At 57.3% G+C, this 14,347-nt stretch overlaps 1 protein-coding gene across 1 annotated transcript; it reads right to left on the minus strand.

Annotated features, from left to right (window-relative positions):
- Nucleotides 1-477: 477 nt before the first annotated feature.
- LOC117078895 (lymphocyte antigen 6E-like) lies at nucleotides 478-10,954 on the minus strand. Its single transcript, XM_033202413.1, has 2 exons — nucleotides 10,855-10,954; nucleotides 478-1,611 (listed from the first exon to the last, which is right to left on the minus strand). The coding sequence occupies exons 1-2, from the start codon at nucleotides 10,904-10,906 to the stop codon at nucleotides 1,400-1,402; spliced, it is 264 nt and encodes an 87-aa protein (XP_033058304.1). The 5' UTR covers nucleotides 10,907-10,954; the 3' UTR covers nucleotides 478-1,399.
- Between the last annotated feature and the right edge of the window lie 3,393 nt (nucleotides 10,955-14,347).

The raw sequence follows: 14,347 nt of genomic DNA on the forward strand, positions 1-14,347 counted from the left end.
GCAGGGGGTGGCTCTGGCCTTGCCACCCTAGAATATTTCCGGGAGGAGACATGGCCTTGAGAAACCTGTCCAGGGTGGTCGAAGGAGTCCTGTGCCCCCACCAGAGATGTAGGGCTGCGGGGGTGTGGGGGCGCCCTGCAGGGCTGAGGACCAAGCACACAGGATGCGGGCCTGTGGTGGGACTGCACAGACAAGGGACACCAAGGCTCAGAAGGGCTTCCCAGAGGACCCCAGGTAACCCCTCCACTTGGGACCGACTGCACGTACGTTTCTGCCTCAATGGTCGAGCAGGGCTCAGTGTGGACTCAGGATTCCCAGGTAACAAGGCATGAGCATTTCTCCCACACCTGAACCTCGACACCAGGAATTCCACCCTGTCCTCTGTAAAGCGACCCCACCCACCTCTAATTGCAGGGGCCCTTCCCTTTTCCCAGGGCGCAGTTGACTAGGGACAAGAAATACCCCCTGGACCCGGCATCTCTGAGAATGAGGACTGGCAGAGCTCATAGCTTTATTTTGAGGTGGGCTGGCAGGTGTTGCTGCCTAGAGGGCCAGGACGACCCCCCTGCACCCAGTGAGAATGGACACCCCCCAGTTCCAGTGCCTGACCCTGAGCCCCGAGGTGACTTGCCCAAGCCCGACAGTGCGCAGCCAGGGGACCATTTAAAAGGCCAGCGTTCACCTGGATGGGTCTCTGGGCTGGGGACACTGACCAGCAGACTGAGCCCCCAGTGAGAGCCCTGGGGACAGGCCCCCCCTCAGGGTATCTGCTGCAAGGGTACCCTGGGCAGGTTTGTGATGGATGGAGGGAGGGAGGAATGGAGGGAAGGAGGGATGGGGTGAGAACTGGGTGGCTGGCAGAGAGGACAGAGTCAGAGGGAGGCAATGCCTGAACCCCTGAGCTGTGTCCTTTCTTCCAGGGCCACTGTGGGCAGAAGAGGAAGTCCAAAGGGTCTGACGGCCACACGCACGGGAGTTCTGTCAGGCTGAGCATGGAAGAGGGGGAGAAATCCCCAGCTCAAGTCCCTCAACCCCTAGCCTCTGAAATAGTGATAGAGGCTGCTGGAGAGAACTGGGGGGCTCTTCCCACTCGAAGCTGGCCAGGGGTCCCAGTACCCCAGCAAAGGATCCTGCAGGTGTTGGTCTTGAAGCAGGAGTCCCCTCTGAGGCATCCCATCAGCGATTCCCTGACTCGGGGTAGAGCTCCCTCACCAGGGCAGGAGCCCAAGGGGGTGGGGTCCCTCATCTCTCTCCAGGGCCAGGGAGGGGCTGGGTGTGGCCTGGGCAAAGGAGGGAGGGGGCGTGGCAGCTGAGACTAGGACCCTGCTGCCCCAGGTGGGGTGTGTGGGAGCTGCTTAGGCTGCAGGGGACCCGTGCTGACAGCTCCAGGCACAGGGCTTCAGCAGGCTGCCCAGAGCAGGGCCCACAGCAGGCTGGCTGCGATGCTGGCCCACAGGGTCCCGGGGCTGCCCACCAGGCCTGCGGCTGCGCTGTGGTTGCACTGGCTACCCTGGCAGCAGGACACAGAGAGGGCGCAGCCGTCGGAGGACACAGTGCTGTTGGGGCACGTCGGGGAGCAGGACTTCATGACCAGGATGCCGCCGGGGCTGGCTGTGGAGAGAGGAGGAGGCTCTGTGGGTACCCTGTGTCATCTGCCAGCTGCCCGGCCCGAAGCCTGGGACGCATTGGTGGGCACAGCCTGTGCTGGGAGACCCTGGGGAGGCCCCTACCCACGGGGCTTGGGGTGGCGGCTTGGAGGAGCAGGTTTCAGAGAGACCTTCTGCTGTGGGCAAGGTCCTTCCTCTGGCCCAAGGGGAGCAGTCTCCCCTCAGACCAGGCTCCTCCATAACATCTGGGGCCAGGAGCAACTGAGTGGCTCCTCCCTCCCCAGTCTCACTGCAGAGTTTCAGGGAGCAGAGGAAAAGCCCAGGTCCCATGCTCGTCCAAGTGGAGAAATGGTGGGGGATGAGGATGGGGCAGGCGGCTCAGCTGCAGAAGCTCATGTCCTATAGGGAAAGGGAGGCAGGGTCTGCCAGGGGCCCTGGGGAGCAGGTAAGAAGGAGCAGGCTTGCAGCCTCAGGCAGCACTGCTGTCTGTGTGAGACTCCCCTGGCTTCTGCACCCGCACTGTGGGGGCCACTCAGATCCCAGTAGCCTTGGGTAAAGGGGAGCTGCTTCCCTGAACCCACACTGCTCAGAACACTCTGGAAGCTGTAACCCTGACCCAAGGGGCCTCTTGTTGAAAGCTGGGTGTGGGACTGGGGGCTTCTATGCCTCTGTTTCCTCATCGCCACTGTCTTGGGTTAAAGGAATGAATTCCTGATGAGCGTTCAGAGCAGTGGGGCTGCACGGCCAGTGCCGAATGCATAGCAGTCATAGCTGCGTGTAGTTACTAGCAGGGTTTAGCGCCATGCTCTGTCCAGCCCTTTCCCGGCCCTGGCCAAGCAGAGAGACAGAGCTGCTGCCAGGTCTGGATGAACGGAAGCTGCTCCTGGACTGAAGAGATATCAGAGCCAGCAGGTGGCCCCCGGAGGGACCCCTTACCTCTTGCCCAGTGTGCGGTTTTTTACGTAAGTCCCACGGTTAGTGAACCTACACTCTGTTCTTAAGTAAAGAGCTTTTGGTAAAATGGAGTAGAGGCAGCGTTAGCTGACTCCGTCTCTGAGTAATCGCTGGGGAGACCTGGGCCGGGCCCAGACACCAGTCACTGGCCAGAAGGTTTGGAGAGAGAAGGCCCCGAGCTGCAGGGAGAGTGAGGCCATGTCAGAGCGTGGGTCCTAGGCCCTTGTTTCCTCGCCTGTGAAATGGGGACATTCAGCTGGGCTGCCAGGGAGCGAATCAGAAGTCAGACAGAACCACTCGGGGCCTGGCGCTCTGCGGGGTCGATAGTGGCACACGTTGGTGTTGAACCCAGGGGCCCTTCCCCCTTCGTCCCCGGACCCTCAGGGGGCCGGGCAGCCCCTGCTCCTCCACCCACATGGAGTGACTCCAGCAGATCGAGGGCCAGGAGTCACCGGCTGAAGTCACTGCCGGTGGGTACAAGGGCACCTGGTAGAGTTCCTCTACCCACCCATGCCCGGACGTGCGCCTGCCAGAGGCTTTCGGACCCTGGTGCGTGCTCAGGACGCCTTCTGTCCACTCTGTCCTCTCGGCTACCCACCGCAGTGTCAGTTCTGCCACCCTATTACCCCATGTTAGGCTTGGCTGTAACGCCTGAGGTGCCTGGGGGATGGGCCCTGGGAATCTCTGTCAGGAAATGCTGCCTGGCCAGACAGACAGATGGACAGACAGAAGCAGGCACAGTTAGGGGCCAGCTGGAGGAGAGGCGGGGGGCGGACAGCAGCCCTTGCGGGTATGGGAGGAGCGCCAAGGCTTCCAGCAAGGGGCGCCTGGGAAGAAGAGTGCCCCTGGCCCGTCTCTAACTGGCTTTGCTTGCAGCTTGGGGGGTTGTTTTCTGACCACCACCCGCAGCAGGTCCTCCACAGGGCAGGGCTTCGGGCCTTCCTGTTCCTGCCTAGTGCCCACTGCAGTGTGGGGCCCATTTTATGCACTCGGCGGGCAGCTGTTGGGGGATGCAGGCAAGAGCAGCTTCTCACCATGCCACCCCCTGCATCAGGTGTGGCCAGAGTGGGGTAGGAGTGTCCCCTAGCCCTTGAGAGCCACAGCTGGTATCTCTGGGCAGGGCCAGGCACCTTGGCACACTGGGAAGGATGCTGTGTCTCCCCGTAAAGTGGGGTGGCTCTGTGTCCAAGCTGGAGGGGACTTTGTGGTCACTGGGATTTGTAGGAAACCAGGCCAGAGGATGGGTCCCCAGGACCACACAGGGAGGCTGCCTAACACCCCTGCCCCTGCACAGAACAGGGAGCCTGGGAGGGCTGCCCCAGAACCACAGCAGCTGTGATTTATGGGGCCAGAGGCCCCCACAGACATGATCCCAATGGTGACAGAGACCCATCAGGAGAGAGATCCCACATCCCCTTCCCAGACATGGACACTGAGGCTCAGAGGTGACTCCGTCTCCAGGGTCTCACAGGTCATATGTGACCGTCCTGGGTGTGAGCCCATCAGTCTTCCCCCTCCAACCATATCCCAGGCCTCTTTCCTTCTCAGGGGCAGGACCTTCCTCAGTTCAGGGATCCCCCCGTCTCTAGCCCCACTGCCCTTTCCCAGGCTTTACACTCTCAGGATCTCCACCGCCTCTGCAGAGAGCTTCCTCCCTCCTGCCCTCCCCAGGTCCTCAGGATTCAGATATGACCCCCAAGCCCCTCCAGCCTTTGAAGGCTGACCCTGCCTGTCACTGCCACTGCCCTACATGTGAGCTCTGGGACCCCGCTCAGCCTGCAGCTCAGAAGAACCAGATCTAAATGAAGAAGCATCCACAGGAGGCTAGAGGAAAGAAAGGGTGTGTTGTTAGGAGGGCAGAGCTCCAGGCTCAGCTAGAGGCACCCAAGGCAGAGGCTGGCAGAGATAGACTTAGGGGCACCTTCCAGAAGGGCTGCATTTTCCAGGCTTCTGCATGCACACCACCTGCTCTCTCCTGCCCTAGGATTTTAAAGGGGTGTCCTCTGGTTTAAACTGTAAAGCCCCTTCTTGGCCCTATTCTGACGATACTGCTGGGGAGCTGTGGGGCTTCCTCTAACATCCGCAGAAAGATATGATGATGAACATAGGTGCATTAGCCGCTGCCACTGACAGCCTGCAGGGTGTGGACGCTGCGGGATCCTTTTGGGAGGGCAGTGGTGTCCCAGGGTCTGGACCAGGGCAGGGCAGGGGCACCCAGGTTGGGAGGTGCCCGGTGGGGCAGGGCTGGGTGGGTAGGCCTGGCCCAGGTACTCACTGGCCCGTGTGATCACACAGTACTTGTTGGTCAGGGTGCACTTCACCAGGGACTCGCACTGCTCGTGGCCGCAGCACACGTGGCAGTGCAGGGCCTGGACTGGGGCTGCCATGTGTGCTACCCATCAGTGTGAGCCTGGGGCTGGGGCTGAGCACCAGGCTCCCAACCCACCCAGCTTTGCCCCTCAGAGCTGCCTCCTCCACCCTCCCTCCAGGGGACCCTCCGGTCCCCTGGGATGGGCCAAAGGGCTAGGGACTTCGTGAAGGTGACCACTCCCTCTGTCCCTTCTTGTCCTGTGTGTGTGAATGTCAGGCTGTCAGCATGAGGGAGGGGTATGTGTGGAGCAGGTGTAGGCTGCCCCAGGTCTCACGAAGGGTTTTCCCAGTCCCTTTTCTTCCCATGGCTTCCTTAGCACCTGTAAACTCATGCACACATCTGCCTCCCTGCCCTCTGAAGCTGCCACTGGGAAGAGGACTGGGGATGCTAGAGAATGTAGTGGAGCCACATCAGCTAAATCAGGAGATAAGATGGATGGATGAAGGGGTGGCTGGTTAGATGGGTGGATGGGTGGGTGGGTGGATGGATGGAAGGGTGGATGGAAGAGTGGATGGGTGGATGGATGGATGGATGGATGGAAGGCTGGATGGGTGGGTGGGTGGATGGAAGGGTGGATGGCTGGAAGAGTGGGTGGATGAGCGGCTGGATGGTGGGTGAATGGGTGGGTGGGTGTTTGGGTGGATGAGTGGGTGGATGAGTGGGTAGATGAATGGGTGGATGAGTGGAAGAGTGTATGGGTGGGTGGATGGATGGAAGGCTGAATGGGTGGGTGGATGGGTGGGTGGATGGGTAGGTGAACAAGTGGAAGGGTGAATGGTGGGTGGATGGATGGAAGGGTGAATGGGTGGTGGGTGTTTGGGTGGATGAGTGGGTGGATGAGTGGGTAGATGAATGGGTGGATGAGTGGAAGAGTGTATGGGTGGGTGGATGGATGGAAGGCTGAATGGGTGGGTGGATGGTGGGTGGATGGGTAGGTGAACAAGTGGAAGGGTGAATGGGTGGGTGGATGGATGGAAGGGTGAATGGGTGGGTGGATGGGTGGGTGGGGGAATGAAAGAGTGAATGGATGGATGGAAGGGTGGATGGGTGCGTGGGTGGATGGGTGAGTGGGTGGATGGGCAGGTGGATGAGTGGAAGGGTAGAGGGGTGGGTTGATGGATGGGTGGATGGGAGGGTAGATGGGTGGGTGGATGAGTGGAAGAGTGGATGGTGGATGAATGGGTGGGTGGATGGATGGAAGGGTGAATGGGTGAGTGGGTGGATGGGTGAGTGGGTGGATGGAAGAGTGGATGGATGGTTGGAAGGCTGGATGGGTGAGTGGATGGATGGAAGGGTGAATGGGTGGGTGGACGGGTGGGTGGGTGGCTGGATGAAAGAGTGGATGGATGGATGGATGGAAGGGTGGATGGGTGGGTGGGTGGATGGGTGGATGAGTGGGTGGATGAGTGGAAGAGTGGGTGGATGAGTGGAAGAGTATATGGGTGGGTGGATGGGTGGGTGGATGGATGGATGGTCAGAAGCATAGGTGGATAGGTGGGTGGATAAATGGAAGAGTGGATGGTGGGTGGATGAATGGAAGGGTGAATGAGTGGGTGAGTGGATGGAAGGGTGGAGGGGGAAAGGTGGGTGGATGAGTGAAAGGGTGGGTGGATGGGTGGGTGGATGGGTAGGTGAACGAGTGGAAGGGTGGATGGGTGGGTGGATGGATGGAAGGGTGAATAGGTGGGTGGATGGGTGGGTGGGTGGATAAAAGGGTGGGTAGATGTATGGATGGATGGATGATCAGAAGCATGGGGGAGTGGATAAGTGGAAGAGTGGATGGTGGGTGGATGAATGGAAGTGTGAATGGGTGGGTGGGTGGATAAAAGGGTGGGTAGATGTATGGATCGATGGATGGTCGGAAGCATGGGTGGGTGGATAAGTGGAAGAGTGGATGGTGGGTGGATGAATGGAAGGGTGAGTGGGTGAGTGAGTGGATGGAAGGGTGAATGGGTGGGTGGGTGGATGGATGGATGGTCAGATGTGTGGGTAGATGGGTGGCTGGATAAGCGGAAAAGTGGATGGTAGGTGGATGAATGGAAGGGTGGATGGGTGGGTGAGTGGATGGAAGGGTGGATGGGTGAGTGAGTGCATGGCAAGGTGGATGGGTGAAAGAGTGGGTGGATGGGCGGGTGGATGAGTGAAAGGGTGGGTGGATGGGTAGGTGAACAAGTGGAAGGGTGGATGGGTGGGTGGATGGATGGAAGGGTGAATGGATGGGTGGATGGGTGGGTGTGTGGGTGTATGAAAGAGTGAAAAGATGGATGGAAGGGTGGATAGGTGGGTGGGTGGGTGAGCGGGTGGATGGGCAGGTGGACGAGTGGAAGGGTGGAGGGGTGGGTGGATGGATGGATGAATGGGTGGGTGGGTGGATGGGAGGGTAGACGGGTTGGTGGATGAGTGGAAGAGTGGATGGTGGATGAATGGGTGGGTGGATGGATGGAAGGGTGGATGGGTGGGTGGATGGGTGAGTGGGTGGATGGAAGAGTGGATGGATGGATGGAAGGATGTATGGGTGGGTGGATGGATGGAAGGATGAATAGGTGGGTGGATGGGTGGGTAGATGGGTGGGTGGATGAGTGGAAGAGTGGATGGTGGATGAATGGGTGGATGGATGGATGGAAGGGTGGATGGATGGGTGGGTTGATGAAAGGGTGTATGGTTGGATGGATGGATGGAAGGTGGTTGAGTGTGTGGATGGATGGGTGAGTGGGTGGATGGACAGGTGGACAAGTGGAATGGTGGATGGGGGGTGGGTGGATGGAAGGGTGAATGGCTGGGTGGATGGGTGGGTAGATGGTGAGTGGATGAGTGGAAGAGTGGATGGTGGATAAATGTGGGAGTGGATGGCTGGAAGGGTGAATGGGTGGATGGATGGATGGAAGGGTAAGTGGGTGAGTGGATGGGTGGGTCGGTGGGTGGATGGAAGAGTGGATGGATGGATGGAAGGCTGGATGGGTGGGTGGGTGGGAGGAAGGGTGGATGGTTGGATGGATGGATGGAAGGGCGGTTGGGCGGGTGGGTGGATGGATGAGTGGGTGGGTGGAAGGATGCATGGGTAGAGTGGCAAATGGTGGACAGAAGAAGGGATGGGGCATCATGATGCATACAAGGAGGGGTGTCTTCAGAGGTGTTATACTTCTTACTGTCCCCATCTTCTGTCTGAATCAAAGTGTCCTCACCTACCAAATGGGAGTAGTAACAGCCCATGCTGTGGCCTTTTTGGAGGATGAAATGATGAAATGCACAAAACATTGGCCCACTTCTTTGCTGGGAAAGGATTGCAGGGAGCTCCAGACCCCTGTCTGAAGCAGCTGGGTCGCCTTACCTAAGGCAGGTGTGGCTCTGGGGACTTCACATACAGGTGCTTAAGGGCTGTTGAGAGGGTTATCTGCCTGAAGCCTGCTGGTGATGCCCATACCCCAGCCATGTAGGGGTCTGCAGCCAGGCCCTGGTCCAGGCTGCAAGTGGGAGGAACATGGGTGGTCTGTGTTCCTGGCTGGCACCTGTGTGCTTTGTGGTTGCCCCCAGCTTCCAATGACATTGAGGACTGGGTCCACAGGCTCCATGGGCAAGGCTGAGAGACGTACAGTCACAGGGCCCTGAATGGAAGAAGGGCAAGGTACAATGGATGCCCTGGGGTGACACTTGGCCAAGAGGGAACAGTTTTGATAGAGGGCAGGGAGATCTGGGAAGGCTTCCTGAAGTGGGTGGCCCTGTAAGGACATGGGTGGATGGATTTCTATTTGTAGTTAGAGGAGAGACACTTGGACAGAAAGTGCAGCAGGGAAGAGGGAAGGCCAGATTGTTCAGGGTGTGAGGCCCCAGGAGCTGTGACAGGGCGTGACAGTGGGTGGAGAAGCCAGAAACACCATATCCTGGTTTGGAGGCTGTGCTGCCCAGAAAGGCATCTTTGAGCCTTTTGTACCAGGACTTAGGGGTGGAGGCAGTGAGAAAGGTGCCCTATAGGGGGTATCTTGTAAGGGTGTCCTGTAGGTGAGTCCTGTAGGGTGTCCTGTAGGTGGTGTCCTGTACAAGTGTCCTGTAGGGGATGTCTTGTAGGGAGTGTCCTGTAGGGAGTGTCCTGTAGGGGTTTCCTGCAGAAGGTGTTCTGTAGGGGTGTCCTGTAGGGAGTATCCTGTAGGGGTGTCCTGTAGGGAGTATCCTGTAGGGGTTTCCTGTAGGGAGTATCCTGTAGGGGTGTCCTGTAGGGGTTTCCTGTAGGGAGTATCCTGTAGGGGTTCCTGTAGGGAGTATCCTGTAGGGGTGTCCTGTAGGGGTTTCCTGTAGGGAGTATCCTGTAGGGGTTTCCTGTAGGAGGTGTATCGTAGGGGTGTCCTTTAGGGGTTTCCCATAAGGTGTCCTGTGGGGGTTTCCTGTAAGGGGTGTCCTGTAGGGAGTGTCCTGAAGTGTGCCACGTGCAGGGGTCCTGTAGGGGTGTCCTGAAGGGGTTTCCTGTAGGGGGTGTTCTGTAGGGGTGTCCTCTAGGGGTGTTCTGCAGGGGTGTCCTGTAGGGCCTTCCTGTAAGGGGTGTCCTTTGGGAGTGTCCCATAGCAGTGCCCTTTACAGGGGTCCTGTAGGGGTGTCCTGTAGAGATATTCTGTATAGGTGTCCTGTAGGGAGTGCTCTGGAGGGAATGTCCTGTAGAGGCGTCCTTTATGGGGTATTCTGTAGGGGATGTTGTTTAGGGGGTGTTCTGTAGGGGTGTCTTTTAGGTATGTTCTGTAGGGGTTTTCTGTAGGGGGTGCCCTGTAGGCTTCCTGTAGGATGGTCTTGATGGGGGTGTCCTGTAGCAGTTCCCTGGGCAAAGCACACCTGCTCTGACCTCAGAGCAGGTGTCTGCTGCATGGGGTGATGGCATCTTCTGTACCTGTGCAGCTGATATCCATGTTCTTGGGGTCCGACCCTGACCATCCTTGCTCTCCCTGCCTGCAGCTGGGTTCCTGGTGCCGGTGGGGCTGGGAAACACTTCTAGGTTCCTCTGAACAAGGACCTTACATTACCGTCACTTCTCTGCAGGGATCCTGGTAGTCCCTATGCCCTCGGGCTGTGGTGGGAATGAAGGGGTCACCCTCATTAGATCCTGGGAGCAGTGACCAGCTCCCAGCAGGCGCTGTCTGACCATCAGCATCATATGGGCCAACCTCCCAGAAAACCTAAGTGAGCCCCAGAGAGCACAGGTGTCCCAGGCCACTGTCCCCATGTCCTGACTCAGCACCCTTGGCCCCTTCTCTCCCATGGTTGTACCCTGATATATGGAGGTGTTGTGCCCTTCCATACAGGGCTGAAGGGATCTGAATGGGGCACCCCAGCTTGGGCAGCCCGACCTTGACTCCTGCACTTTCCTGATGCCCCTCCATCTGTCTTTCCAGCCTTCCCACTGCGGGCCCCTCCTCAAGCTAGGGCTGCTCCCCTAAGTCCCCAGCCCTCCCCCTTTCCCCCTACCCTCACCCCAGCTCGGGAGAAGCTGATGGGGTTAATTATCCCTAGATAATTATTCAGCTGATAATCATACACTCCGTCACCTCCCACCCACAGCCCCTGCCTCCTGGCCCCATTTCCGGCCCCAAAGCCAGGTCATCAAGGTCCGCGTAAAGCGGGGCTAGAAGGGTGGTGACGAACTCGCCCTGGTTTTCTTAGAACTTCCCTTTTTTAGCACTGAGAGTCCAACATCCCAAGAATTCCCCTCTGTCTTGGGAAAAGGGGGACGGAACCCAGGCTGGAGCCCAGGACCAGCATTGGGGCTTTCCCCACACAAGCCATAGAGACACCAGAAGCTGTGCCCATAGGAAGAGGCCTCCCCCAACTCCCTGCAGCCCCCAACCCAGGCTGGTGATCCTTGGCAAAGCCTACCCTGCCAGCGCCTGGCCCCGCGGTGCCCAGCCTGTCCCCATCCCTCCCCAGGTGTGGTCCGCATCTTACCCAGGGCAGCACACAGAGCAGCCAGAAGCAGCAGCACCAGGAGGAGCCTCATTGCGGCGTTTTCCGCCAGGGACTGGGAGCCACAGTGCGAAGGTGCCTTTATATGGTGGCTGCTGAGTGAGCCAGACCTGGTAATTTACCTGGAGGGTGCACTGGGGAGAGCAGGGCTGGCCTGACTCACGCCACTAGGCCTCACTTACCCCACCTCCAGGACTCTCAGAAGACACCTGTGCCCCACTCTCTGCTGTCCCTTGGTCCTGAGTCTCTGGGCGCCTACTCCCTGCAGCTTGGGCCCTGTCCTGGGAGTTCTCAGAGGGCCATGGCTCTGCCTCTGCAGCCTGGGGGGACTGCCCAGAACGCTTCTGATTATGCATAGCCCCTCCCCGCTGCTTCTGAGTATGTACGGCCCCCTCCCCTCTGCACTCTCCCTTGCACCAGGGCAGGGAGGGGTCACCAAACCCATTCTAATGGGGAAACTGAGGCACTGGAGGCTGGAAGCTCTGAGCCAGTGCTGCTTAAGCTTTAGTGTGCACACAGATCCCCTGGGATCCGGTCGAAATGCTGGCTGTGGAGGCCTGGGTGGGGCCTGGAATGGTGCATTCCTGGCAAGCTCCTGGGGATGGTGTTGCCTGTCTAGGGTAGGCTTAGCTTGGGCCAGTGGCAGAGCCCGGGTGCACAGCGCAGCCCAGCCATGTCTGAATCACTACCCATCCAACCCCAGGCCAGGCCTGGGGGACTGTGGGGTGATAGGGATATTCTGGGGGCACGGGACATGGCCTGTTTACAGTGAGGCTAGCCCCATTTCTATCCTTAGGGTCTCTCTGGGGTTCTGGAGGCTGAGGGGCAGCAGCTCACAAGCTCACATCCCCTGGGAGTCTCTCCTCCAACCCCCGATGGCTCCCTGCCTCAGGATGGCTCCCCTTCTGGTCTCTTTCCACCTCCCCCTCCTCACCCTGTCTGCCCTCCACACTGGGATTGGCTCCAGTCCTCTCCACCCCTTGCATGAGACACTGACGCTCACCTTCAGCCTTTCCCAGGCCTTGCCTTCTACCCTGAACACGCTTCTCCCCTGCCGTCCCCTCAGCAAGATCACCTTGTCTAGAGCACTCTGGATCCCCTCTGTCTGTCGAGACCTGTGCCCTAGAGGTGCCCCTGAGGGCCTGAATCCCTTTCCCGACCTCTCCACAGACCCGAGAGCCCAAGGGCCCTCTTCTCCATCCACCCTCGGAAGTCAGGCCAAGCTGCTGGGCACCCACCCCAAGGCTGGAAGGTGGTCGTGGGTAGGCAAGCTCCAGGGTTAGAACTGGCTCTCTCTGCAGCCATCTCCCAGCATGAAGGCCAAGGAGTCTGGAATTTGAATGAACACCAGGCTTTCCCTGTGGTGTTGATGGTATACTTGTCAACAGTATTTTATTGACTGTGTTTTTGCTCCTTTGAAAACTTACATATTTGGGGACACATGGCATGTGGGCTCCCAGTGCCTTGGCCCCAGTGAAAAGGAAGGATCCGTTCCTTTCAGCTCCTCTTACTCCACTCACTCCAGCTCACCTCTGGGCTTAGCGGCTTCCAGGCCGTGGGTCTTGGCAGCGTGTGAGCTGCAAAGCTGCGGTGGGACAGGGACTGGACTCTGGGGCAGGCGCCTTTGCAGACACAACCTCAGTCCTCAGCCCAGCCCTGGGAAGGTTTCCTCACCCACCCCTCAGTGGGGTTGAGGGTCAGGGCTGTTGGGAGGCACTGAGATCCGTGGTGTGACAGGACGGCTAGGTGTTGCAGGCCCTGACACAGCCTCTGGTGGGAGAGGGGCTCCACGCACACCTGCCAGGAGGCCCCATACGGGTACCTTGAGGCAGGGAGCATTTCTCCAGCTTCTCTGCAGGGCGCTGCCCCAGGAGGAAAGGCATGGTGAGCTGCCAGTGCCACCGTGGATGGTGCAGACTGTGACATGCCCTTCCTCCCTCCATCCCAGTGCCTCAGGGCTCTGAGTCTGTGAAAGCGAAGAAGGGGCAGGGTACAGCAGCAACAGTGGTCTGGGGAGGGAACCCTGGCACTGGGCTCCCCCTGCCCTGAGTAGTAAACAATCCGCACAAGGTTGGGCCCCTTCTCACTGCAGGGGCAGGACAGGGGCTGGGGTGGATGGGTGCATGTGTGAGTGTGACTGTGTGTGAGGCTGTGTGTGAGTGTAAGACTGTGAGTGACATGTGAGTGTATGAGAGTGTGAGACTGTGTGTGTTACTGTATGAGCGTGTGTGTGTATGAGTGTATGAGTGTGTGAATGACAGTGAGTGTATGAGTGTGTGTGTGAGAATGTGTGTGTGAATGTAAGTGTGTGTGTTAGTACAGTGTGGTGCATGTGTAGGTGTATGTGAGTGAATGCATGTGTGAGAATGTGTTAGTGTATGAGCATGAGTGTGTGTGAATGTATGGGGATGTGTGAGTGTATGTGTGTGAATGACAGTGTATGAGTGTGTGTGAGTGTGAGTGTAAGGTTTGTGAGTGTGAATGTGTGTATGTTAGTATAGTGTGAGTGTATGTGTATGCATGTGAGTGAATGCGTGTGTATAAGTGTATGTGAGTGAATGTGAGATTGAGTGTTTAAGACTAAGAGTGTACATGATGCTATGTGTGAGTGTGTTAGTGCATAAGTGTGTGTGGATGTGTGCTAATGTGTGTGTGTGAATCAGTGAGTGTGAGCATCTGTATGAGTGTAAGTTTGTGTTTGAGTGTGTTAGTATAGTGTGAGTGTGTGTATAAGTGTAAGATGTGAGTGTGTTAGTATAGTGTGAGTGTATGAGTGTGAGTGTGTGTTAGTATAGTGTGTGCATGAGTGTAAATTGTGAGTATGTTAGTATAATGTGAGTGTATGAATGTGTGTGTATGGGTGTGTTAGTATAGTGTGAGTGTATGAGGGTGTGCTAGTATGTGAGTGTATGAATGTGAGTGTGTGAGTGTGTTAGTATAGTGTGTGTGTATGAGTGTAAATTGTGAGTGTGTTAGTATAGTGTGAGTGTGCTAGTATAGTGTGAGTGTATGAGGGTGTGTTAGTATAGTGTGAGTGCATGAATGTGTGTGTATGAGTGTGTTAGTATAGTGTGAGTGTATGAATGTGTGTGTATGAGTGTGTTAGTATAGTGTGAGTGTATGAGTGTGCAAGTATGAGCGTGAGTGCATGTGTATGAGTGTGTGTGAGAGTGTATGTGAGTGGGAAAGTGTGTGTCAGAGTGTATGAGTGTGTGTAAGTGTGAGACTGTGAATGAGTGTGTGAATGAGTGTATGAGTGTGTGAATGAGTGTATATGTTAGTATAGTGTGTGTATGAGTGTGAGTGTGCAAGTGTGAGTGTGAGGATGCGAGTGTGTGAGTGCATGTATATGAGTGTGGATGTGAGTGAATGTGAGTGTGTATAAGTGTGACAGTGAGTGTAAGAATGTGTGTGTTAGTATAGCATGAGTGTGAGTTGATTTCATGGGATGAGTGTTTATGAGTGAATGTGAGTG

Source organism: Trachypithecus francoisi, unplaced genomic scaffold (genome assembly GCF_009764315.1).
Source record: "Trachypithecus francoisi isolate TF-2019V2 unplaced genomic scaffold, Tfra_2.0 Lachesis_group7, whole genome shotgun sequence".
Classification (NCBI taxonomy): Eukaryota; Metazoa; Chordata; class Mammalia; order Primates; family Cercopithecidae; genus Trachypithecus; species Trachypithecus francoisi.